This window comes from Pyrgilauda ruficollis, unplaced genomic scaffold (genome assembly GCF_017590135.1).
Source record: "Pyrgilauda ruficollis isolate IOZ18807 unplaced genomic scaffold, ASM1759013v1 scaffold13, whole genome shotgun sequence".
Taxonomy (NCBI): Eukaryota; Metazoa; Chordata; class Aves; order Passeriformes; family Passeridae; genus Pyrgilauda; species Pyrgilauda ruficollis.
Window position 1 is genome coordinate 11,872,035 of NW_024511432.1, and position 27,867 is coordinate 11,899,901.

Sequence of the window (27,867 nt, forward strand, 5' to 3'; positions counted from 1 at the left end):
TTAGGTTTAGACAGTTATATAATTTCATACATTTCAGCTGTGGAACTCAATTAAAATTCAGAATTAAATTTATAGTTTTGTTTTCTTATTTCTACTAGCATCTGAAAGTTACAGCCTTAATTTTAAGAAAATATATTGCTGGTACCAGATTGTTTAACCACAAAAAAGGAATTTTATTACAATTCTGTTTTGTTTTTAATCTACTGTCAGTACGACAGCAACACTACCTTTTCTGCTATAATAAAGATCATTGTTATAACGTGATCAAGGAAGGGAGGTTAGGTTAAAAGTTGCCAATGGCCTCAAATGATGGTGCATGCAGGTGTAGCCTTCTCTACAGCTGAGCAGCACCAGAAGCACAAACCCAGACCTCAGTCTGGAGCAAGACAACAACATTGCATGTAAGCAGGTATACACGTACATATATTTAACACAAAAATACAGAAATATTCTATTTGTATTATTTAGAAGCGACTATTCATGAATTTAATTAAAATTATTGTGCTGGGGAAGAAAAACAATGTTCTCCTTGGGAAAGGAAAAAACAATTAAACTTTCTCTGAAACAGAAACCCTGACAGACCTTGTGCTCAGCTGCCACCCACATGTTGTCCTATGCTCAATCACACAGAGAATGATTACATTTCATTAAAGAAGTCTTTCAGAAGATGCCTTAATACTTCACTCCATCTACTTCTGTCAACTAAGAGGGCATATAGACAAATCACAAAAAGGTTGGGGTGGGAAGGGACCTTAAAGATCATCTTGTTACAACATTCCTGCTCCAAACCCTGCCAACCTGAACATTCCCAGGGATGGGGCAGCCACAGCTTCTCTAGGCAGCCTGTGCCAGGCCCTCCTCACTCTCACAGGGAAGAGTTTCTTCCTAAAATCTAATCTAAACCTGCCCTATTTAATTTTAAAGCAATTCCCTCTTGTCCTGTCTCTACAGGTCCTTGTGTAAAGTCCCTCTCCAGCTCTACTGGAGCCCCTTTAGGCACTGGAAGGTTTCCAAGGTCTCTCTGGAGACCTTAAACCCAAGGAGTTTCAGAAATCATGCCCCTTCCTGTTTTCCGTAAATACTGAACTGTCTTTTCAGTTTTAATCTTCCATTCATTAAAACAATTATTCAATTCCAAATACAATTATTAAACACATACTTATTTTCTCTGGATTTTATTTTCTCTCTTCTTTGGTAAGGTTTTTTTTAAGCCATTGCATACTTTTAAAAGAAGCATCAGAGGCCTTCAAAATGAACAAGCCATTTGTTTAGTTTCTGTTATCATTCCTTAATGCAGTTCTGAGGAGCAAAGACTTACCTGCTTGCCCTGAACTAAAACATTAGTAATAGATGGTGCAAGGCTGTCCACTAGTTTACCTAAAAGACTTGCTGCGAAGCGCACAACAGACCTGAGGGCAGAAAACAGAGCAATCCCACTACATATCACATGCTAGTTTAATGAATTCAGATAGCAATCTGAAGTCTGCCACAGCAGAATCTCAAAATTAACTCAGTGAATACATACGTTATTTACAAAGTGGAATTTGGATCAGATTTTATGCAATCTTCTGTAGGTTCTCATTTTTCAGTTCAGATATAGGTTAATGGATCAAAAATATATTTAGTTAGAACTCATTAAACTACCAGTTCCATAAAAAGCTTCTTGTTCTCTTCTCAACACCATCTTAAACAAAGGCAGCTAAGAAATGCCAGCTCCTCTTTTATGACATTTTCATCATTTTGCAAGACAACTTTGGTAATTTTTAAATATATTTAAGGAAGAGTCAGAAAGACTTTGCAAGAGAAAGTAAAACACGTAACACCAAAGCCTTGCTGTGTGTTCCATGCTGAGGTAATATTTTGCATGTGCAGCACGAAAAGAAGAGACTTGTGTCACCTGCCAGGTTAAAAACAAGCTGTAACTTCTAAGAAGCACATTTTTCCATGTATGCAGTAGATGGTTAAAGATATGAATACATTTAATAATAATTTCCTGACAAAATACAAACCTAACAGAACTGTAATTGAGCTTTTCTAGGTTCTTTTCTTTTTTTAGGTTTTGAGGCTACTAAGAATCATTTATTCACAGAGATGTAATATTCTATGGTGTTAGTAAAAAACTCAAACAGTTGATGTTGATTCCTGTGAAAACTGCTACACACTCCTTAAGATCAAGAGCAAAGCATTTCAAAAATGCATTAGCTGATACCATCAAAATGCAAATAAGCAAAAAAAAAATATCTCACAGAGCTGCACTTCAGATTTCTGGGCACTTTACCTGTTTCCCATGTACCAGTAAAGTAGTAATATGTGGGGTTATAGAAGAAGAAAATTTCTGTGCAAATGCAGCACTGTAGCGCAACACCAACCTATATGTGTGTCACATGGTAATCAGGGAAGAGAAATGAAAAACAGTTTACATATTTTGTTCCTAACAATACTTCTGATTTTTATTAATTACAAAAAATACCACCAAGGTATTTTGGGTCTACCTCATTATTGGCAAAGGCCCGTTTAACTGTACATAGAGACAAAAATGAAAATCGTATTTATATTTACTGTCCTGTTAGGAATAGTTACAGAGTGAGAGAACAGAGCTCAGGACAGGCTTGACTTTGATAAAAAGAAATTAAACTTCTACTGAGCTTCAGGGCAAAGAAATTAATAAACAACATGTAAATATCAACCTACTTGCTGAAACCTTTTAAAGTTATTGTGTCAAAGTCAGGCTCAAAGCAAATTACTTCAGGCAATAAATCTGAGTTAGTGCGTCAGCTTAAATGATTTATATCTTATCACCAGCCTTCCTCCATAGAGCTATTGACAATATTTTATCATGCCCTGTAAGATATAAGAATATTAACATTCTTCTCACATTATTTCCATGTAATGAGGCCTGTGTATTGGCAATAGCACTCAGTGCAAAACCAGCCTATTGCTTTTGTATTTTAAAAGATAACAGTAAGAAACTGCTTCTTAATTTTTTAAAGCCTATTAAATCAGACCTTCAGCTGCCATGCACCAATACAACTGTCAGGAAAGCTGTCATTTTGCCCCCTTTAAGTGTGTGAGAATCCAGCCTTACTTTCTATAAAAACATTAGGAAAACAAAACTGGTATAAGCCAGAAGGAACACGATATTTGTATACAAACCAGAGCTTTCTGCTGCCAGCTCGTCTGTAGATTCTTTCAATGTGCTCAGCAACAGTACCTAAAGGCATTGAACAAAGAAAAGAAAAACAAAACACGAGCAAAAAAAGATGCACAGGTTTTCATCTAACAGTAATAAGGCAAGTTTGATGAGACCAGTTAATTCTGAAGCTGCTTTAGAGTAAAGTACGTATCTGTTATGCTCTACATCTAAAATTCAGATGCAATCAAGTCCCCTGTCTCCCAGTGCATGTTGTTATGAGAAAGCCAAACCAGATTTCAGCTGAATTTGCTGTGCATGCTGTAGAGACACCTATAATATCACCTGTTCTTGCAATATGTTGGGGAGAATTAGTCTACATAGAGATTTGGCCTATAAAGGTACATCCCATCATAAGGTACATCCTCAAACTGCAGAACCTGAAGTTCTTCAGCCTCTGTTTTCAGATTTCTGTTTTATTGATTGGGTGATGACTAACGTCAGTCTCAGTGTCCATGCAGGGCAGTCTTAGTCTGACTCAGACCATTCAATACAAGGTGCATGTTAAAAAGGTCATCATCACCCACTAGCTCATATGGGATGGCACTGAGAGGGCTGTACAAGTCAGCTCTGAACACTCAGAGGCACAACTGCACTTTTTTGGCCTAACTGATTTCAGCAGCATTTTAAAGTTCATCATCATGATCCAATGGTTGTAAAGGGTAACACTGCTTGCTTACAGAGATTAGGGAATCTGCCTTGAGCTGTTTCTAGAGCAAAGAACACAACCTACAAAGGACTAAGGAAAGCTCCTGAGGCTCCCAAAGCCCCACAACACTACAGGTTACTGCTGGACAAGGCCACTTCAGAGCCTACATGGCCTAATGTGCAGACTGCAACCACAACTTGCAACAATGCACTGGGTTATCAGCCAGTGTGTTTTATTCCATTTGAAGTGGCTTTCCAGTCCTGTGTGCTATTTTGGGCACCACAACAGAAGAAAGATAGAAAGATGTTAGAAAGTAAAGTACTTAAAGGAGACAGGAAGATGGTGAAGGATTTAGCAGGGAAGCCATGTGAGGAGTGGCTGAGGTGACTTGGCTTGTTGAGCCCAGAGCAGAGGAGACTGAGGAGAGACTTTACTGGGGTCTAAAACATCCTCAGCAGGGCAGCAGAGGGGCAGGACCAGGTCTCCTCACTCTGCTGACCAACGACAGGACTTGAGGAAATGCCTGGAGCTGGGGCAGGGGAGGTTCAGGCTGGATATCAGGAAAAGGTTCCTCCCCAGAGGGTGGCTGGGCACTGAGCAGGCTCCCCAGGGCAGTGGCACAGCACCAGCCTGACAAAGCTCAGGAAGCTCTCAGGCACAAGGGGGGATGGCTGGGGTGTGCTGTGAAGGATGATGATCCTTGTGGGTCCCTTCCAACTCAGAATATCCTATAGATTCTATCATCTTTTTAACACAGCAATACAGATATAATGCATGTTTATGCCAATATGACAGCTCTTCTCCACACGAAGCAGCCATCTCATACCAAAATGAAGAAGCAGGGCTCTGTAACATGAGGTGGGAAGTCCCACTGCTTGATGAGTAACTAAGAGTATATTATTTGATTTGAATAGCCCTTTTTTTTCTGAATAGTCATATATAAAAAGACAATTAAAAAGCAATCTTTGGGAGAAAAGACAAAAAAACAAACTTTACAGCCCAAAACCTCAGTAGCCTTCTCAGAATTATATTACAGGAATTTAGACCCTGTCCTCTAAAACAAAGCCATAATAGAAAAGCAGAGCTTCACAGATACATTGAACTGAAGTGAGATAACGCCAAAGCAGAATAAAAATTCACTATAAAGCCTCATATAGTTCACACTGTTACAGCCATTTAGACTTGTCTTTTGTTTCTGTTTTCTTTGTAACGTCAAATCCTGTATTTTTTTTTCTAGTCTATGCATTCAAAATTACAACCAGATACAGCACTGGCCTACAAACAATCTAAAAGCATTCATATATCCAGCAGCTCATTCCCCACCCCACCATCAATTTGCATCTCCTATTTAATGCAGAAATTGCTCTAAATGGCAGAGAAAAGAGCTCCACAACCGCTGGCATGCACAGCTATTATTCATGTTCATTGCAACTAAACATACAGCTGCTTCCTCAGAACAGTCACATGGAAGCAGCTCTTACCTTCCTTGGTGATAAAATTCGGCCCTTCCCTTTTGAGCAATATACTTGAGAGTAACACTTGACTTGCCAGGCAATTGCAGTCCTTAAATAAAAAACAGCAACAACAGAAACATAAACATTCTTCAGATTGTCACTGAAGCAAAGCCAGAAGAGCTATTCAAAATTTCAGGTGACACCAAAAGGCCTTTTCCTCTTTTCAATTTAAGGAAAAGTATAACTATTTTATTTTCAAGGGGATTTCACAACTATTCCATGCCCTGTGTGTGCTGTATCCTTGTCACTGCTGCTTGCAGAGGCTTCTCTGTGGGTCATATTAAGCTGTAATGATTTGACCTCAGAAAAGTTTCCTGATTTTTCATTCTCAGGTCCTTTAATTTACAGCAGAAATGCTTGTAATGAAATAGGGCACCAGTAGAACACCTGGTGTGTTTGTATTAACACTAGATCTAGAACAGTTACTGGTAGTTTTCCTCTAGAAACAGGGAACAAATGGCAGATTGGAACTTTCCCTTGTTGCCATTAAGAAGTTCCCAGTCCATCCAAGTGAATACCCACTGCTCAAGTCTTTTGACTTGCAGTTTGTCAATAAAATATCTGTTCCTAGGACACATGGCAAATGGATCCAGATGGTCACAAGGATCATTGGGCCAGCTGGGAGAACAAAGCCAAGTTACATGTGAAGGGCCAGGAAGCTCTGTGGTAAGATAAAGAGGAGGATTCCCTGAGTATGGAGAGGAATATCAGATATTTCATGTTATTAGCTGTGCCCCAAAACTGATCATGCTGATCTAAGCAGGCTGCTGGTAAAAAGAGTATCAGCACAGAATTTCTTGTTTAACGAGAATGAAGTTACACTGTACTTTTATCAAGTTTCCTTACATTAAGTTTCTGCAGGATCTCATATGTTGACTTGTTTTTCCAGTCATTAATATTTACATCTGGTTGCTGCTCAAGTTCAGAAGCATTGGGAGTACTAGATTGTCTCTTGACTTTTGAATGTTTTGGAAGATCCAGCTCCTCCAAACTCTTAAATACAGGAGCCCTGAAAAATAAATATTTAATTTCTTCATGGTTCAGAAAATATTTCAATAATCACATAAATCATCACTACTATTTACACATAGCCTTACTCTTCTGTTTCAGTGATGCTTAGGAAGTCAAGTTGTTCAACAACTGCTCCAGATATTAATGTCTGCAATGAAAAATTGAAAACAAATTTAAAAATATATACATAACTATATAGCTGTCTTTTAATCTCAGTATGATGCTGGCGGTTTCCATTGAGAAAGTAGTTTTTTAATCTACAGTTCCAAATATTTCACACTTTCAGAATATTTTTGCTCTTTCTGAGGAAAAAGACAGCTTGAGGCAGCAGAAGTCTCTTGGGGCTGCTGTCTCCTTTTTGCTCCATTGTTCTTTTGCCCTGTCCAGCTTCATCAAGCACTGCCCACCCCCCAAAGCCAGGGCTGATGGAAACACTTGAGACTGAGGATTTGCCTTCCTCAGAGTCCTGCACAGCCCCCGCGTTCTGGAGCCCAAAGCTCATTATTCCAGAATGGCTGAAGGCCAGGAAGTTTTCCTGTCAGCCTCACTGATGTTTCAGGCAAACACTGCAAAGAGCATTCCCACTCTGTACTCATTCCCTAATCCAAGCATGCCTGGCCTAAGTTTGCACATCAAATGCAGCTTCCAAATACTTCCATCTCAAAAGATCACACAGCTGAAACTCAGTGCTGCATTTATCTGATGTAGTCATTACAATTCATTCACTCTGAATTTACAGGAATTCCCCATTTATCTACTGCCAGAGGAAATGTATTGTACTACAGCATTTTTAAGACTGCTTTTGATGGTTCTCATTAGCTAAATAAAACTGAGTGTGTTTTGTGAACTTTTATATTCCATTTTCATTGTACATGAGTTGCAGTAAAACATTGATCTGTTACACTGTGAGATGACAGAATATAAAAACCCTGCTTTGCTTTTATTACTGGTGCCATTCATTCTTTGCCTTGCACATCTGCTTGAACACATGATGACAATGAAGGTAAAAACCAGAAAAGAGCCACAAAACTTCTGAACATGCAAAATTTTAAATTAAATCAGATTTGGTATACTTTACAGAAAAAAAAGAGCATTCACCCAGTTAGAGATACACATTCTCTCTTAGGCATGTTTAACATGTGCACCTAAATGAAGCAGCTGAATGCAACTGACAAGGATCAATATCTATTTTGTTGGAATAAATGAATTATTCAAGAAAACACCAGGAATTAGACATGTCCCTTGTTCTTTTCCCAAATCCTCCCCTATAATGAAACAAGACTGTTAATAAATTGTGCCAACTGTGCAGTAAGACAGAGATTCCAACTGAGCTGCTGCAGCAGGCACAGGGGGTCCCAGCAGGAAAGGCACCCACCACCATCTCCACTGTTCGTAGTCTTCCACGTGCTCTTTTTAATGGCCAACAAATAAAGCAAAGACCAGTGACTGCCACCATCTTAAACCCTTTAAAACAACTCCTTACTTTTTATGTTAGAAAAAGAATCTTTCCAGAAGGTCAGTAAGTATGGAAGGCAAAGTTTACTCCCCGATGGCTGTCCAGTGTAGTGCTTAGAATAAGGACACAGGTCTGATAAATCTTTCTTGTCTGATAAATCTTTCTTGCAAGGCAAGAAAGTCATTGCAGTTAAATTAGAAAAACACAAACAAAACAAAACAAACCCAAAAACCCAAACCACAACAACAACAACCCTTTAGCCAAATGAAAGGTTTAAAGGTTTTCCATGGGCAGTAATGGCATGTGCTAGAGGAAGAGCCAGCGGTACCAGGAGAGACTACATGACCTGCATGTGAGCAGGAGAAATACATAAATACTTAAAGATTCCAAGGATAACTTAAATCATCACAGCTAGAAGCATTTCCTTTCCCAATGACCCAGCTCTTCTACAAATTAATGATCTTCTAGGGAACAAGAAGTCATTACACTGTCTTTAGTCTTCTCTCTTACAAAAAAAGAATAGTTCAATAGGTGTAAACTAAGATTAACTACCACATAGGAGTATGTAAAATCAGCACCTGTCTTGGTAATTTTCGCATTTTAATGAAGTAATGTTCCTGCTTTAAGATTCATTCAAACAGTAAAGATGTTAAAACTAGATCTTAGTTCTTGTAAGAATTTTAATATATGTGAAGCACCTTTTTTCCCCCTTCTGTGATTACCTAATCAAAAGAAATCCCTCAGTGCTTGACACCATGGCTTTATCCTTTGGTAGTAATTTCACAAGACTGCCTAACAAAAAACATCCCTTTCCCTTCTGAAAATCCTCTGTGAAGATTGACTTTCAAAAGACTAATCAAAAGGAATTAAAATAAACCCATGTTTCTGTTGAGACAAAACAAACAGTACAAAATGTCTTGAGTCTTGAATCGAATTTTTATGAAACTAAATAAAATTAGAAGTGACATAAACCCCAAAAGTGGTAAGAATACATGTACCAGTACCAGGAGGTAAGAACACAAGAGTCAGGAGAAACACCTTACCTGTACTCTGTCAACGTGAACCTTCACTCCTCCAACAAGTCCCTTTCTAAAGGCTGCCAGCATGTCTAATATGGGACTGAATCTGCTCCCTCTGAAATTTGAAACAGAATCCATGAATGTTGCACTCAGGGAGACCCCACACTGCAAATCCTGCTTTTCTTTTCTCTCTCCCTACCTGATGTTGTCCTCCCGGATCAGCACCACGAACAGGGGCCGGCCGTGCATTTTCCAGTACTGCTTAATGAACTGCAGGGCGTTCTGGGCAAGGAGGAACCTCAGTCACCAAACATGCCAAACAGCACAGCAAGCACAGCCTACCACAACACCACAGCAGAGCACCTACAGCCCTGAAAACCCCAACAGCTTAAAAACACCTCAGCTATTAAAGCACCAACAGATTTCTGCAACAGGCACAAGCTGCTGTCAAGCCCTGCTGTTTCCTAAGTGTTCTGAAAATACTCCTAAGCAAATATATGGATCCTGGAGCAAAGCATGAGACAGTGCAGTGCTCTTAACTACAGGCAACGACCTAGAACATGTGGGGGGGGGATCCAGGGCTTGAATCCCAGCCACTGGGATGGGAGCACCAGGGCCACCTTCAGTGCATGTGGTGAGTGAGCTCTGCGCTGCTGTCAGCCTTACGGGCAGGGAAGAGGGGCAGGTTTCAATATTCGTGCAAAATTAAGTACTGTTTCCTCCATGTAAGGCTTTCATATCTCCTGTAAACACCAGTCTTGATCCTTTTTTCAGCCAAGAACATTTGTTCTCCTAAAGAAACAAATGATAATTTGCTTGCTGCCCTACAGCATTCCCAGTCACTTTGGGGGCAGGTTTTTTTTTGTCACAGACAGATACTCACTAGAACTCATACTGGGCTGACAGGATATTTGTCTCAATTCACTTTCTAGCTGCAGGTTTATTTTTGTATTATAATAATACACACTGCACTGTGTTCTTTCAGTCTTCTGTTTTATCAGACTGCACACTTTATTCTTCTACAGACTATTTTTGTCAGCTACTCAAATGAAAAGTTACAAATACCTTAATGTCATCAATCAACATCATAACATCCTGAGACATGTAGAAATCACTGAGATCAAAAATGATCGAGTAGCAAACTACAGTCTTCCCTAGTATTCGGTAAATCTGTTGAGAAAGAAAACTTCCATTAATCTTTTCTTTAAATCATTCATCAGAGCCAAATACTAGGACTTGAAAGTCATAAAATATGCATAAAATAACATTACATTTCAATTCTAGTTAAAATCACATAGACTAAATGTTTATCTGAACTATTTATCAATAATAAGAATATATTAAAAGTTTTCTTGTAATAACCTTTGATGTTCCAAGGCATCCTATGGGTCTGTCCGGTCTTCCAGATAATCCCAATTTCTCATTGACTCCCAAATGGAAGTAAGCCTGTGAGAAAGAGTCATGAAAACTGATAAAAACCTAGATACCAGCCTTTCTCATCTCCTGCCACATCTCACAAAGAAGGCTGTGTGCAGTCTGCTTTGTTTAGAAAATGATTCAGAAAATGTGGCTGTTATTGTTATTCAGGGTTGGGTTTTCTAAAAAACAATTCTTGTTTCCTATATTAAGTCTTCTTTTTAACTGCTTGCTCCTATTACTTTTCTATTCTATGTAAGTAAAATATTTATTGATTTTTCAAATTGCTTATTGAAATAATTTTAAAGGACCATTTGCATTTATTGGCTAGGCAAATGTGCCCTCTGCAATGATTTTCCAGAGTGGATACAAAAGTATGAGAGTAATATAGGAACCCTTTAAAGATCTTTTTACAAATCTGTAAAATTAATGCATCAGCAACACAAACAAGAGGGAATTACCTCATTATTCACAGCTTGATTCTTATTAAAGTTATGTATGCCTGTCATTCAACTGACAAAAATATTCTTCACTTATTACACTGTATGAGTATAAAACCATAAGAAAACAACTAATCTGTGAGCAATACAGTATAAATGTATCAGTTAAACCTGACTGAAAGATGTAATTTTTCCTTACTTGGCCTGTTTTAGGTAAGGAACCCACCATTACTGCAGAATATTCAGAATTCTGAACATTTTCCGAAGTTCAGTCTTTCTTTGTATTATAGGAAGATAATCCAGAAGCAAATGAAAGCAAACATTTGAACAAACATTACACTCAATAGCTTTCTATTGCTGTCAGCTTGGGGCCTTCCTGATCCTGCCCATGTTTCTGCACTAATACCAAGAGCTATTTAAAAAAGAAAATAAACAAAACTACCTACAAGACATGTTCATCCAGAGTAAGGAACTGTATTCAAGTGGGAAAGGATGGAGACATCAGAACACTGCTAGCCTTCAATGACCCATCTGTGCATAACAAACAATGCTGAACCTCTGCTTGAGGTAAATAAGGGAGACTGGAAGAATGGCAGTAGGCAGGGCCAGTTAATACTAAAAGGACCTTCATTTGGCTGGATTGCAGAACATGAAATGCTTTCTTAACAAAAGCAGAACTGCATTAGCACTGCAATGTTGTCTGTTTCCTTGAGGACTCTGTAGCCTGAGGCCCCATGTTGACACACAGGCTACTACAGTTTCCTCCTGTAGTGAGAGTTCTCCATCCTGATCTGTTACAACCAAGGCTCAGATGCAGCACCAGACACTGAACAACGCACAGTTTCATTCAAGTGCAGCTGCTTCAAGCACCTTTGGGGTTTTTTATTAAAAAGCCCTTCAATTCTGTATTATTAAGCTGCTAATAGCAAGAAATGGCTGTGAAAGCAGACTGGGCTGTTGGGTTGATTTATGAATGTGACCCAAAATGCAGTGGTCTTGCACACCATCTGTTTCTGTGCTCTCCTCCTCTCAGTCCATGCCCAGGGGTGTTCTGCTCCTCTCCTGTGCTGCACTTCCACTCCAGATGCACTTTTTGCTTATGTATTACATGTATCTTGTCCCATTTTATTGTTTATCTATTCGTTCTCTTTTCCCTGTTGCCCCCACTTTGTGGATATCTTTACATGACTTCAAGTTCTACTTTCAGTCCCCATCCATCTGTTTTACAGCACTTCTTTGGACACATGCCTGTTAATAAGTCTAGAGATTTAAACTGTTATCATGTGCTACTAGAGGAGCTCAAAAGCTTCTGATTAAATTAAATACTCCTTAGAACTGACAGCATCAGAGTAGGAAATGTTGAGATCCATATCTCCCACAGATCAACCTTCTATTCCCCAAAATTGACTGTTCCACTGTTGGCTTCCTTTCCCCTCAAAGGATGACAAATACTGCCAGGAGCTTTTGTTTGTTTGCTTTTTGGTTCATTTTGGTTATTGGCATAAGCCCAAGATCAAACCCCAGTTCTCATAACACCCCAAACACTCTCTTTACTTCACAGCTCTGGCAGAGCCTTTATTAGAAGCCCATTAAGAAGAGGCTTTGTATCAGGTGAATTAATATTTTCATGGCACTCCTTTAAAAAGTAAGTTTTGATGAGGCAGCTGTACCTACCCATCATAAGGATAAAGGAAGTGTCAGAATTGCCAGATGTCTCAACAGCTTTAGAAAAATAAATCCTAACACAGACTTTTCCACAGATAGGAATTTAAGTAATAATAATAAACCTTAATGAAGGTCTCATCTTTTTGGCAGGGAAACCAAATAAGTGATGGATAACAGAGAGACAATATATACCTCTACAGTAAAGTTATGGAGTATTCATTTGCTAAACCAAAGTTTCAGTACAGAATTTCAGGACAGATACAGACAGAGAGAATAATTTTGGAATATATTAACATGAAAGCTAGTGAGTAAAAATGGGTTCAGAAATGAAGAAGGATGAATGGAAACACAGATTTTTCTCTTCTCCCTGCTTCAGTCCTTCTCAGGTGTTAGTGGCAGCCATTATTTGGGGTAAGCATTTTTCCGAATAAGCCATACCCAGGTTTAGCACATCCTTCATCCTTACAAACTTAAGAAACCTGAAATACGTTGCTATAGTCTCTATTTTTGGGTTTACTTTTTTCTTGTGTCCTACAGAGTCCTGTTACAGATCATGGCATTGGCCATGTCACCTGATTTGGGAGGGACAGCCCTACCCAGTGATCTGTTCTACAGGCTGACAAACAGGATTTGTCACTGCACTGCCCCAGACATTCATCACTCTTGTGTGGGACCATTTGACAGGGTCAGACAGGAGCTTTGTGTCTCATCTACAGCCAGGACTAGCAGGGCCAGCCCAGGCCTGTAAGGATGTGGCTGTCCTTCAGGAGACTCCCTGCCCCAGTAGAAAAGAGAGCCTTCAGGGAGGATGAAGGGGATGCTGAAAATGGTCCTTCATCCCGGTAATTTCTAACTGTGCTATGTTAAATGTGCTCAGCTAACAGGGTAGACCAAAAAGGATTTCAAACCCAAAACTTCCTGGATATAGTCAATCCAAGGGAAAACAGTGACAGAGATGTGCATATTGCCTGTTACAGGGCTGCACTATGAAATCCTATGATGGTTTATGCTGACTGCCTTAATCAATTTCTTTGACTATTGCTCATTTGCTTGTTTCTCCATCAAAATTCACTCAGCTTACCAAGCTACTAATGTTATTAAAATTTTATTATTCATTCATTATACTTTGGAAGTGGCTCAGGCAATAAGCCTAATCAGATAATACAGAACATGTGGGCTCCTACATTTCCCTGAAAGCTGCAGGCATCTGTAACTTCCAGTGCCAGCACACCTTGCAACTGCATGAGGAGGACAGAAAGATGTAGACAGCAGCTTAGGGAGATACAAGGCTAATAGCCTGATATAAATGCTCATTTTTACAGAAGAAATACACAGATGGATAAATAATTTTAAATGCAGAATTCCTTACTTTGACAAGTTCTTTCTGAGCCCATATCTGAATTGGTTCCACCTGCTGGGGGGTCTGAGTTTGGATTCCATATGTGTTCAGAAAAACTTGCAGGCTACAAATGAAATACAGATACATGTAATGACAAATCACAGAATAGTTTTAATAATTCTCTTGGCAGCAGATGTATACAAGTAGCAGCATTTTATTCTACACTATTTCAGATGTATTGTGCAACCCTCTCTTAATACACAGGTACTCAGCAGAAGTAAACACATACCGCTGGCTTTCTGCTATCAGGGCCACATGTACCACCAAATCGTTTTCTAAAGGACCCTGCAAAATAATGATAAAATCATTACTGGCATTGCTAACTAAAGATTTTATTCAATATAGCATGACCAAGGACAATGGCTATTCAAACAATCCACAGCTATGACAGACAGCACTGTCTGAATTGCTTTTTCTTATGATGTGAGCAAATTGAAAGATTTATAAATCTTAAGACTACAGGAAGCCTGTCCTACCAATAATACTCTGCAAGACACATTTTGGAGAATTAGTAATACACAGATTTCTGGTAATCATTATACTGCTTGGATTAGTTTGATGGTTTCTTTACTTAAGAAGAACTACATAGGGAAAACATTTTATTTCGTACAAAAATTTAGAATTTATCCAATCAATAGATCTCCTCTATGCCAGGTATGACCTAATGTTTTGATAAATATTTTTGTAATGAGCGAAATTATTCAGCTTTTTGGGTAAACAATACAACTCACTTAAAAATAATGACCTGATGATTTCAAACCTTTACTCTGAAAAATTGTCATCACACAGCTGCTCTTTAGTGACATGAAAGACATAACTACATTTTACTGGAGACAGCTGCATTTCCTTGCACTGCTTATGACACAAACACTTCACGTTTGAAATAAATACCAGTATTTTACATCAGGAAACCATGCAAATAGGAGTGAATTCAACATGTTGGTAAAATCACTGACTTGACTCCCTGGGTCTCGATCTGGCAATTCACCTTTGCTGTCTCTGGCAGAATGAGCTATGAACAACCCCCCTGGTCCTTATTCACTCCTCTGGCATTCACTGTCTGTAGAACAACACAAGAGCAGCTCACATTTTCATTGCTAAAATGCTTTTGTCTGCTTTTTTCTAGAAACTACCAGAACATGAATGACAGAAGTTAAACACATCTTCTATCAATTGTATAAAAGGAGAGCATTTGTTGTGATGACAGAGGGATAGACATTGATTTAGAATGAGAAGTTCAGAGGGAACACTTGCTTGTTCAGGCAGCTGTGAGCCTTCATATCAATAAAGGTCTTAGGGATTTGCAGAAGAAATTCTTGGTAACTTTTCCCCAGAAATCTGTCAGCACTACATCTGCACTAAAAATTCTGGACTTTTTGCCATATGAAATAAGTTTCTGATGAAAGTACATGCACAAAGAGACTGGATGAAGCAGTCAGAAGTTCAAGTGACATTAGATTTTCCTGCTCAGAATATCATTGTGCTATCACTTGTATTTATACAAACAGCAGGAAAACTCAACCCAAAACTCAGCCATAATCATTGTGTATAAAACAAAAAGCAAGCCCCCCTAACCTGAAAATGAGAGAGCCCTTCCAAGACTAATGATTTGTAGACAGCCTGTGATCTAACCTGGGCACTGGTCTTTGAGCTAAGACTCAGTTGTTACCCTGTCACTGAAGAACTGAGCAGGACTGTGTAGCCACAGCCTGTAAATTGTGCATAACCCATGGGTTCTGCCTCTCCCACACAGCCAAGGACAGGATTCATTTACACCAGCCAGTAAATGGTGGTTCTAACACAGGCCAGAACTACATAAATGCAGCTACAGCACAACCGGCACAACACAAAATCTGTGTGAAAAACTACTAGACCTTTCAAAGCATTGTGGAAAAATATAACTATCATTGCAGTACAACTACACGATCGCTGCAACATTAAACAGAAAGTTACTGTTACTGTCATTTGACATATCACAGCCTGGAGGATCACAAGCAGTGACCTAGAGAAACACAGATCAAAATAATAAATAAAACACTCAAAAAAGGAAGTCATCCTTGCCAGTGATGATTGTGCTATATAATATTTGTGGTATATTTTTTAAAAAGTTATATGGAAAACTTTAAACTGTTAAATATTCCACTAAATAAATCTTATTGTTAAAAATTCCATTTTAATTCTTGGCTTTCTCATTTGTCTAATAAGGCCAGCTCAGGTATTGTTCCCACAACATCCATCACTGTCTCCCCAAGACACCAGGACAGCCCCCCTGCCCAGGCTCCCCCTCCTGCCTTGTGTTGCCACCTTGGATCCTTGGCAGAAGGGTTGGTTTCAGCTGTATTCTGCATGCTGTGCAGATGATAAATATACTTCAGAAGAACAAGATAAAAGACTGATTAAGTGTTCTTCCTCTCCAAAAAGGAGAATAAAAAAAATTTAAAAAGAAATCCGGTTTTTAACAAGGTTATAAACTGCTGGAGGTAGGATGAAGGGAAAAATCTCTGACTCCATTCGTGGCACAAGCAGAGAAAGCAGCTCAGTATCAGCCTCTCACTGCACAGATGTTATCACTGTGCCTTTCTGCTTACACTGCCAGGAAACCTCAGAACTCTGAAAAACCCCACTCATTGAACATGTCAGAACGGGGGCAGAGCACTGAGGAGCCCGATGGAAATGGCACCCACTGGGCTTCCTGAGCACACCGAGTGAGGAGAGGCAAACAGCAACAGCTCACAACAGGAGAGGCTGCACTGCACCCCCATGACCCCTGGCTGCTCCTGAGCCACACCCCAGGGTCACAGGGCTGCCTGGCACCACTGACCACTGCTGACCACCCTGTGCCCACTGGCACTGAGCTGCTCTGGCACCGCTGACCACTGCTGACCACCCTGTGCCCACTGGCACTGAGCTCCTGGCACCACTGACCACTGCTGACCACCCTGTGCCCACTGGCACTGAGCTCCTGGCACCACTGACCACTGCTGACCACCCTGTGCCCACTGGCACTGAGTCCTGGCAGTGCTGACCACTGCTGACCACCCTGTGCCCACTGGCACTGAGCTCCTGGCACCACTGACCACTGCTGACCACCCTGTGTCCACTGGCACACCAGCCCCCTGAAAGCAAACACAGCACACTTATGTGCCTCAAATTCCATACCAGCATTTGGCAGGTTTAGAACTGTGTTAGTTGTGGCAGACAATTGTATTAAAGGGAATGGAAGCAAGAACATGTTTACAATTAATATGACAAAACAAATCATCCAATATGGCTCCATCCAAATTAGACACGCTCTAATCCTAACCATAACAATCTTAAAATATCTCAGTCTATCTACAAGTAATAATTTTAGTTCCTTCTTTACATGTTATCCATTTCCCTGAATAAATAAAAAAAAGAAGCAGTCTATTATTTTGACCATTCTCTTCCCAATTTTCTTCATCAACAGGTATTAATCTTAATTCCCAGTACCTGAAATTAAATCCTTACAAATTACTATTAACTCTACACAGCAGAACATTAAAAGAATACAGTCATCACATGCAGAGAATCCAGTTAATTGTAACCCTCAACACATATTTCAATTTAACTCAGAACATAAAATAATCCTACTCTGACAATTTAGTCAGATTATGATTTTTTGTTAAAAATTAAATTAAACATAAGACAGCAATAAATCGGCTTTCACATGTGCCAGTAAAATACAAAACAATTCCAGAAAACCTCCACCCTACCTTACTTCTCAAATATTATTGTTACCATCCAGGCCCTCTTGTACACTACATCCTCCCAAAACAAAGTGCAACAACCCAAACCGAGTCAGAATCTCTCCTGAATCTGGAGGCAGTAAAGAGGAGTCACAAAAGAAGCTCTTCTGAGGAATCCAGTTCTAAAGAGTCACCCTGAACCAGAACCCCCTGCAGGATCTCCTTTCAAAGAGAATATGGATGATTCCATTTCTTTGGAACTCCTGAATGGGCTCTAACCTGACTGTTGGGATTGCAAAGCAGAGACAGAACACACTGTGTTCCAGTGAGCTCTGGAACACAGACTGAGCCCAGCAGAGACAGCCCTGCTCCAGCACCACACTGGCACTCCCCCAGCAAGAACATATGGACACAGCCTCCTCAGAGTGGGAAATAACAGGTTCTGGCATTGAATTAGGTGAAAAAACACTCCCTTCAAACGATAAACAGACAAAATTAGTACTAGTAGCCATTATGTTTTTACTGTACTGCTCATTTGATGCCTCAGTTTTCTACAAGCAAGGAGATTGTCCTTGATCTGATTTTCTGATGCACTCCCAGCTGTAATTATACACAGTTATATATACAGTTTTCACAGCACTTTTACCTTAGGAGGTCTATATCACCTTACTTTCCTTTACCTAATTCTTCATCGATGCTTCTAAGCTGTAAAAGTAAGGTTGGAATATTTGAAATACTTTCCATTGCTTGCTTAAATCTACACTATTATGTGGGTATATTTTTGTAATGGCACCAAAGCCACAAATATATTAAATTAATCACAATTTCAGTGGCAAGTGTTTAGAGTTTATAATCAATGCAACAAAAAGAAAACTTGCCTACATGGAAAACACATTTCCTGAAGAAATATTTACTTAGCACAGAGCTTCAAATAAAAATTTAAAAAGCCTTCTTCTTGGTACATCTCCTTTCAAAACACATATCACAACAAAATTTATATACACAGGCCTCTGGAATTTTTACATATCCTTGTTTATTGCTTACAGGAATAAAACTTAATACAAATGGAAATAGTTTTCTGTTCAATTTAACTGAATAATACTTTAGCTATATGGAAAAGAGAAGACATCATTAAAGAGAAGAAACTACATTTGATTTCTAGAGACATCATTAAGATGTGCTGTGTTCTCATTTTATATGGTATTTTTAGTCATTTTCATGCACTTTAAGGCAAATACTGATACTGACTTTGCATAAATTAACTCAATTAGATAAAATGGCATAATCAAATATTCAGACAAACTGGTTAAGCAAATGTAAAACATGGATTAAAAAAGCTAAGATTCCTCAAGATTCCTGCCTGGAACTTGAAGACCTTTGCTGGTACAGGTCTCCTGAGTCATGTCAGGGCATATTTAACCTTCTCGTAACAATGACCAATTTGACATCTGCATGGAGGAACATTCTGCCCTGATACTGTAGCAGTAAAACACCCAAAATACTGCAGCAGCTACTGCAGTACAAGCAATCCCAAAGAAATCCCACAACTACCTGGTGACCTTACAGGGACATGAGCCCTTCTGCTCACCATTTCCACACTGCTGCTTGGAGGCTGCAATGCAAAGTCTCTGTTTCCCACTAATTCAGAAGGGCATCCCTTCCTTCTAACGCCCACTGGGAACCAGGTCTTAGATAGTTTGGGCATTTACATTTCAAAGAAACACATGCACAGTCACCTATGGCAAAGGAGTATCACCACTGGGAAGAACACAGCTATAAGCAGACCTAGACATGCCCAGAATTTCCTTCCTACTTCATGCACTGTCTGAAGATGAAGGAAAATATCAAAATGCAGCTGGTATTATCAATGCATTCAACACTGTTGACTTTTAAAGTCCCTGCTGCACTGCTGAATTTTACTGGGTAGCTGCATTTTAGTAAGTTCTTTAGTGATTCACTAAGTGGCCCTCAATGTCTAATAAGTCATGAGCAAATAAGTTATCATTGCATTATTTATTAACACTTTTGGGAAGCTCTTGGAGCAGAGGCTATTTCTCTCTGAAGATCTGGAAACTGCCTATCACATACTGGGTACCCCAAACAGTTGTAAAAATGCTTTTTTACTAAGACACTTCCTGATGAGTCATAGAGTGCCTTTAGAACAAAGCCTCATCTTCTTCAAAGTGCTCAGCTGTGGCATATTAAAACTAACTGGTTTGAAGAATCAAAGAAAGAGGAATCAGATGGGCTGCAGCAACCCTGACTCAACACAGGCCCCTCCTGAGGGCACCCCAAAAGGGCCAGCAGCTCCCAGGTTCTGTCACATTCAGAATCCCATGATGCAGAACAAACAAAGAAACCAGGAACAAATGACATCACTGAGCTTTCATTATGTCACAGGAACATGGCAAGTGCTGCACTGTGAGCAATGAAAGTCTCATTAGGAATGAACCAACAGCCAGGCACATGGATTACCTTGGTAACAGGAAATAGTAGCAAACTGAGGGGATAAGCAGCATTAGGATAGAACAAGAAAAACATGGTTCAGTTCTGAACTTGGAGTGAATCTTAAGATAAATACTTCATCTCTTATGCTTCAATAACAAATTCACAATGCTGAACAAGGAACTTCTCAAATACACATTCCTTATACAAGAAATAAAAAAGCTGAAACACATCTTGGAGCTACACATTTCTATAGACACAGTTCTTACCTCTTCAACTAAAGGAGTTCCCTACATGCAGACATGTACATATCTTGCTGTCCCATTCACTACAGATTTGAATTACCATGTTTCAAGCACGCCCCATCCCTGGTCACTCATTCCTACTGTGCATTTAATCCAAATACAGGAGCACATGGAATCACAGAATCATTAAAGGGCCTTTACAGTCGAGTCCAACCATTGAGCCAGCACTCCTAAACCCACAGTGAACCCTGTCTCTAAATGCCATGTCTGAAAAAAGAAAAAACAAACCAAAAAACCCCCCAAAAAAACCAAACCAAAACCCTCATTCTTGTAACTCTTAGGAGCTCTAAATACAAAATATATTAATAAATTGCATTTGAAATTACTTCGAAGGAATAGGAAAAGCAGGTTCATTCTTGCCTTCCTGACATAACTTAAAACTCGAGACACATACCTGTTTCTTAGCAGTTAATTATATTTTATCTATAATTTTGACTGCATCACTTAATTTGAAGGCAAATGTTAATGTTCATCACTTCCTCAAAACTGAAAATGCTATAATTTCCTTTTAAAAGCAATCCTCCATCAGCTCAGAAAATGTACACACATTGAATATTTTCCTTGCACTTTAACTGCAACATTAGAGGACCATGCATAGCACTTAGATGACAATTTTTCACTAAAAACATTGTAATACCACGCTGATGCTTACCTGATTGGAGAACCTCATGCTGACGTTGCGCTGGTCCTGGGGAGCTACGTACCGGCCAATGGGGTCCAGGTCTTTAGGGCTCACTAATTTATCAGCTGCAAGGACATGAGAATAGAAATACAGAAGGACTTGAGTACTTTCTGCAGCTTTTGTGAAGAAGCCATGTCAGCTTTTGTGTTGTAGCTGGTTCTGCTTTGTTTTAGATCAATGACTTATAAAAGCACATTCTGAAAAATTCAGAATTCTATTAATTTTAAAATGGATGACTCAAGCTTTGTTCTTGCTACAGCTAATTACAACACTGTAGTATAAAAATCCAAGCCTTTATTTGCTCACAAAGATATGTTAATAGATTGTATGCAGACAACAGACTCCACAACACAAGTCACTTAAAAAGCCCTTAATCCACAACCATGGAATTATTCTAGAGCTTTGACTATAAACCCAATGGCCAGCAAAAAACGTTTAGCTTTTCAGACAAGCAGACAGCCTCTATCTCAAGGTAATCACATGATTTGAATCCTGGAAAGAAGAGGAGATATCAAAGGTACCTCTCAATAGAGTAATTCAGGAAGAAATTGTGAAAAAAAAACTAATTAAAAATATTTGAAATCTAGGAGTTTTTTTACATGGGGGGAAAAACCCCACCAAACCTAAAACCCCCGTATTCTAACCTCCTGAAAAAGCACTCCTATAAAAATACACTATTAAAAACTTTCAACAAATTCCTTGAATACAGGTTCATAATCTACTATGAGCTATTATACCCTTAAAATAAGCTTTCTCCTACCAAAATTGTATTTTGACAGGAAACTGTCCAAACTCGATCTAATTTCTAACACAGAGTAAGTCACAATACATTTTCATTTCTTCTATCTCAAAGTCAACAATTTTGCAGCTATTCTTAAAAGCTCCAACAGAAGGGAATAAGGTATTAATCCAAACCAGGAGTGACTCATGGCTGCACTCAGCTCTGAGAGAAAACCAACCCTGCCCTGATCAGAACGTCTCTGAGCACTACCCTGTGGAGTAAATGAAGGCAGCAGCTTTAAACTCCAACCCTGCCCTGCCTGAAGTCTGCCTGGGCTAGGCCAGCTCAGAGTGCTGGGGCAGTGGGGAGCAAACCCTGGGCAGCACAGGGAAGCCCTGCTGGAGCCTTCTGCTGCAGAGAGCTCTGCCAGCCGGGATGCTGTGCTGTCCTCAGCCTGCTGCTGGGAGCAGGCAGCTGCACTGCAGCCAGCAAAGGAGCCTGCTCCTGGCTCTGCTCTGCTCCTGCAGGGCCACCATCCACGGACACAAAGCTGAGCAGAGCTGGACAATAAAAGATCACTATGGACTGATTAACATACTGACAGGAGTTACCAAAGCAGAGCTGAGCAAAGCGCTCATCTAAGCTCCAGTCCACACAGAATTCTTACCCTAGCTAAAGGATTGGAAGCTACTTGAATTATGTGAAGCAGTGCTAATGCAACAATATGAATTAACCAAATGATTTCAAGATCAATGGGCTCTGTCTCAGTCTTAAAAACAAGAGAGGTTTCCAGAGTGTGTGTTCTATTCCCACTGGTTTTAACACTAATTTACATTGCTCAGGAATTAAAATATATGGTCAGAATAATTTCATATTTGAAAGAACTAAGTATCAATAGACTAATATAAAATTTAAGCTAACTGCTATTGAATATTCATCACCATTATCACAAGTACAAATGTATTGGACTGCAAAAGCAGATTCCTTTGTTAGCACCCTATCTGCATCAGCAGCAGCCGACAACATTTAATCTATTTGGTCTATAAAAATATTGCTACAATTCTTAGTTCTAGGCAGCACTGAATCCACAGAACAAGATACAAGAATTCTAAGGAAAAACAAAGGAAAGTGAGCTACTAAACAAAAGACTGAGTGAATTTTCAGTTGCGTGAAACAGCTGAATACCAGGCACTCCTTTCCCTTGCTCCAAAACGGGGACCTTAACATAAAGGTTTTACAAGCTTCCTCATACAAAGCAAGAAGGAAATTCTGTGGAAAACAGCATCACCACCTGCAAAATACATGCTTTTTTCCTTCATACAATTTTTTCAGTTGCATAAATGTGCCCTCCAACAGTGACACACAGGAACTTTCACTCTGTTACTCAGCTTTTGTAAACAGGATCAAAATTTTGACTTCCCTATTTCTGTTCTCCCCTCTGTGGGAGGGTAAGAATTGACTCAGGCTCATGTTGCTGCATTTAGAAATATCTGGACCTCGAGAGGCAGAGCCCAGGCCCAGACGCAGCAGCAGGGGCTACAAAGGTGGTATCATGTGCTGCCTACACAGCAGGAGCAAGGAGGCTGAACAAACACAAATTAATTGATACCCTGGAGGCAACACAATGATTTCTGAATGGATAATGAAATGGGAAACCAATACCTTCCCTGATATCAAAGTATTTGGAGCCAGGCTTCCACTTAATTAGCAACCACCAACAAGCAAAGACACATAAACACTTTCACCAAGACAAGATTGTTATTCAGGTAGGTTTTCACCAGTAAGGAGCAAAATTGAATGCACCAACTCTAAATTAGCAGGAATAAATGGAGTTCCTGATATAACAACCTCTGATGAACACATTGCTGTAAGACCTCCAAACCCTTTATGCAAGGACTACGAGAAAAGCAGGCAAAAATTACTCTGAAATTTTGAATGTTTTGAAAAAAAAATTAAAAATAAATAAAATAAAAAAGCAGTGTGTAAGAATGTTCAGCAAAGAACTGAAATACAAGAATGTTTATGTTACACAAACAACAGCTAGCAAACTATAAATAGAACTTATTTAACCAGCACTCTACAGGTACAGAAACACACAAATATCAGTATGAGATCAATACCAACAGAACTGCTACAGCAACCTGCACACACACTGGAGGACTACTTGGCTAATACTCTAATAAGATAAACTATATTTTTAAATTAATAGTGAGATTGCCTGCATTTACTTTGAAGTGTTGGCTAAAAGAGGAATTTTGCAAGGAATACAGCAAAACCAAACAGGTGGAGCACCAGACAGACTCTGTCCCTCTGTACCTAAAGATACATCCACTGTTCTTGCCAACTGCTGAATTTTTAAACTCCTCTTAAATTTCTCTCATTTTTATTACCAACAACCTGTTTCCCTTCTGTGTTAACAGAAAAATAGTTTCCAGAACTCCATCTACTGATTACTAGGTAACTGCTCATCATGTTAAAATAAAGTAATATATCTTCCTCCTGAAAGAAATACTAAAGAAAAAACCCAACTGTGAAGATTTTTCTGGATTAAACATTCTTTTTGCATTAGCCTACAAAATAATTCCAAGTGAGACTGAGAGTTTGTGACTGAAATTTACCATAACAACCTTCAACGGTCAAACTTTGACACACACATTCAATTGCTCATACAATGAAAAAGGGTAAAAATAACACAGATGAAGGAATCATTGCCTTTCTCTGAGACTGCAACTATTCAAAGTTTCGACTTGTCTTGCTTAAGCAGTCAATAATTTGAATTAAATGCTATAAATCATTTACAAACATCACTGTATAGATGAAGGTGATACAGTTAATCCAGAAAGCATCACATTAATATATTCTGTCATGAAGAAAAGGAAATAAGAGGGAAAGCTAGAAAAAAAAAGAATCTGCCATCACATTTAGATTTTCAGTACTCTATGAAACATCCCACTAAGCTTTATACTATAGCAGCGTAAAAACAAAAAGACTGCAAAGCAATTTTTATCTGTCATAGTTGTACCAGAGCAGAGGACACACGGGCCACTCAAGGCCCATTCCAAAGGCAAGGCAATGCTAGTTTGGATGCGGGACAGAAGCTGAAGGAGCCCTCTCACCCAGCAGCTTGGCGATGATGTACACGGCCTGGCCCCACAGGAACAGCTTCCCGTCCCGCCCGCTGTTACTGGGGAACCGCCGCTGGCTGCCCGGGCTCCTCTTCTCCAGCTCCACAAAGTCAGCAGGCACGTAGTAATACTTGGGGACAACAGGGCACCCTGGGGACAGCAAGCACAGGCAGAGAGTAAATATCACTGCCCTCACTTGATTGGAGTGCCCTAAGAGAGCTGAAGTGGATCCAGACCAGGAAATATTGCACCCCAGCAACAGTTTGAACAGAGATTGTCATTCGCTGTATCTCAGTGAGGAATCCCAGGGCAATGTTAAACTACTTTGAATTTCACCAGACACTTCCTCTGAATTTCCTCCCAGAAGAGGTATGTTGTCTGTGGAGCACCTTCTGTGCAAACTAAAACTAACGGAAGTCACCTGAAGGAAAATGCAGTAAGCCCTAACCAAAAGCCATGAAAGCTTTGGGTCCCAGTGAAACTCTCAGGGTGTTGTGCCCCCCAGTTAACACAGCCTCAATATCAGACAGCTCTTTCTAGCTAAAATTCCTGCTCAAAAAAAAAATCAACTTGGTTTTGGATAGTTTCATTAATCAAATGTTTAAAATGAGCACTTGAATCTTGAAACATCATGAAATAAAATGGCATAACTCCTCTACTATAAGATACATACCTTGTATCTAGAATTATGCCACAGGTATTGCTGACCATTTTAAACTTTATTTCAGAACTTTTTAAGTGGACATGCATCAGGAATTCAGAGACATGATTACAAATGATTGACCTAATTATATGAAATTGAAAAGTAAATTAATATGCTTCCTGCATAATTAAATTCCACCTTAATATTGCTCTACTCTTGAACTAATTTGGATAAAGAACAGGTGATAAACAGAATAAAGCTGTAGTGCCTTACTATTTGCTTAGGAAAAAAACCCAAATTACTGGGAAGAAGCAGAGAAAAAACAGAAAAGCAATAGTTATTAGAGATATTAGATTCAAATGAGTGAGGCACTAAAACACACCCAGAAATTTTAAGATGTGACATTTGTGATGACATGCAACAAAAGAAACCAGAAGATTAATTTAGTGTCCGTGAACCTTCACATACTCATTATTAATCAGAAAAAAGACACAACCAGCAAGAAAAATTTGCTACATAATGCAAATTTGGTAAGGGAATGTTTGACTGCCTTACAGAAATTAGTTCACTTCAAAAAGTTTAAAGAACAAGGCATATTCTGCATGCACTTGTGTAACTGTACCACAGATGTAAGAACAGGTGACTAAAATGCTGAGTTTTAAAATTGGATTGTTCTGTTCTCAGGCCATTTCTTTTCCTCCCACTCAAACTTATGGCTTTTTTCTTTTTTTGACTGAATTTTGGATGGCTGTGCCTGTAGGCCACCACTAGCCTTTTCTGCAGTGCCACAAAAATTCTGAAGTGCCCAATTTAAATAAGAGAACATTTATAATAAAAGGATTATGTAGCCACTTTCCCAACTCTAAGGCAGAAACAATTTCACATGCATATACCAAATTATTTTTTAGAGCTTGCAAAAATTAAGTGAGAATGAATGATGAGAGTAATTCTCAACTGGGTCCAGGTGGGACATTGAAACAATCTGACTGCTGGTAGTTAATATTTGCCTGAAATGGAGAAGTGAACTTTGCAAACAATGAAGTAGAAGTGAAGGAGGGGAGGAACAAGTGGGCACAGTGTAAATCTTACTTTAAGATCACATAAATTGTGATAATAAAAGTAACATTTTTCTGGAAAAATACTACTGATTTTTCCAGAAAAATGTTACTTTTATTACCACAATTTATGGTGCAATGTATCTACATAAAAGAGGTTATTTTAGAATTAGTATTTTTCCACTAGGAAACAGGTTGATGTTCTTCTCATTTGCTCTGACCACAATATACATTAGGATAGTAATTATATGACCACAATATACATTAGCAAAGTAATTAATACATTAATAGGAAAGTCAGGATTTTTCAGGTCAATTCAGGTCAGGACAATTTCAGGTCAATAAAAAGCTACAATTATTTCAGAAGAACAATTTCCAGATTATACCTTCAGGCGTGTGTTGAAGCAAAGGGTCCAGAAGATCCTGATATTCCTTCACTTGTGTAGGATTTCCTCTAAAAATGCCTAAAAATATCCAAACAATAATTGACTTAATGGAAGAAATAATTTTTCCATGACCTCAAGGTTCATAAAAGAAAAACAATCCAGTGTTTACTTTTCAAAACAAAATATTAAGTGTCTACACACTAAATAGCTCACAAAAAGGAAAAGACTGAGCTGTAGGTCACAACAGTCAACTCCCTGACACTGCTTTTGGGGAGACACTGGTATGTTTGGGACTACCAGTCCCTTAAAAGTTGTTTTAGCAGAACTTCCCAAGATGAATCTGATGAATACTAGCATAAGTAATGTTCAGTTCATGGAAAGTTCTTCAATGAAAATATATATTTACAATACAAAACCCATTTCTGTTCATCAAAGAAAAAATTGATCTATTTGACAAGCAAGTTGATGTTTTAAAGTAGAATATTTTTTAACATTCAAAGGGGAATGAGCTAGATGAAAACTTGGCATTATAAATCTCACACTAATATTCCCTTCTTCAACCACTGCAATTTTTTTTCTTTCCATGGCTCTTCAACACTGCATCCAAACCCAAAGCTTGACAATATTGTTCACCACATTTTCAAATCTTCCTGAGTATATACACAGGAATATTCACAGTTACCAAGAGACACAAAGGCAATCAAAGTTTGCACACAAAAAGTGTGTTTCAAGTGACATACTGAGCATTTCAAAACACTCAAGGATACTCATGACATAGGAGCAACCTCTGCTCCTCCCACATCCTTGTCTTTTTGCCATTGCTGTGGATACACTTCAGATTTTGCATTGTGGATTTGGAGATATTTGCACAAAATCTACTAACAGAATTGTTCTATTTCATAAAGTGGTTCAGGCAAAAAGGACAAGGACAGTATGTGCAAAGTAGGTAATTTTTAGGGTTTTTTGGATACAAGAAGAAGAAAATGCTTTTTCTATTCTTTTGTTAAGCTCAGTTGAAGATTACTATCTTTTTGTTCTCA

At 39.0% G+C, this 27,867-nt stretch overlaps 1 protein-coding gene across 3 annotated transcripts in view; it reads right to left on the minus strand.

Moving 5' to 3' along the window:
- PHKB (phosphorylase kinase regulatory subunit beta) overlaps positions 1 to 27,867 on the minus strand; it is a 70,736-nt gene that overhangs the window by 11,052 nt on the left and 31,817 nt on the right. For 2 of the 3 annotated variants that reach the window (XM_041458998.1, XM_041459000.1), the window contains 14 exons: positions 26,828 to 26,905; positions 24,736 to 24,894; positions 20,869 to 20,963; positions 13,989 to 14,044; positions 13,730 to 13,823; positions 10,202 to 10,285; positions 9,905 to 10,009; positions 9,039 to 9,121; positions 8,864 to 8,954; positions 6,451 to 6,512; positions 6,200 to 6,362; positions 5,321 to 5,402; positions 3,154 to 3,211; positions 1,319 to 1,409 (listed from right to left, as the gene is read on the minus strand). In XM_041458998.1, coding sequence (XP_041314932.1) covers positions 1,319 to 1,409; positions 3,154 to 3,211; positions 5,321 to 5,402; positions 6,200 to 6,362; positions 6,451 to 6,512; positions 8,864 to 8,954; positions 9,039 to 9,121; positions 9,905 to 10,009; positions 10,202 to 10,285; positions 13,730 to 13,823; positions 13,989 to 14,044; positions 20,869 to 20,963; positions 24,736 to 24,894; positions 26,828 to 26,905 — 1,301 coding nt within the window. Of the gene's footprint in view, positions 1 to 1,318; positions 1,410 to 2,278; positions 2,370 to 3,153; positions 3,212 to 5,320; positions 5,403 to 6,199; positions 6,363 to 6,450; positions 6,513 to 8,863; positions 8,955 to 9,038; positions 9,122 to 9,904; positions 10,010 to 10,201; positions 10,286 to 13,729; positions 13,824 to 13,988; positions 14,045 to 20,868; positions 20,964 to 24,735; positions 24,895 to 26,827; positions 26,906 to 27,867 lie in introns of all 3 variants that reach the window. The other variant, XM_041458999.1, reaches the window with a different exon arrangement.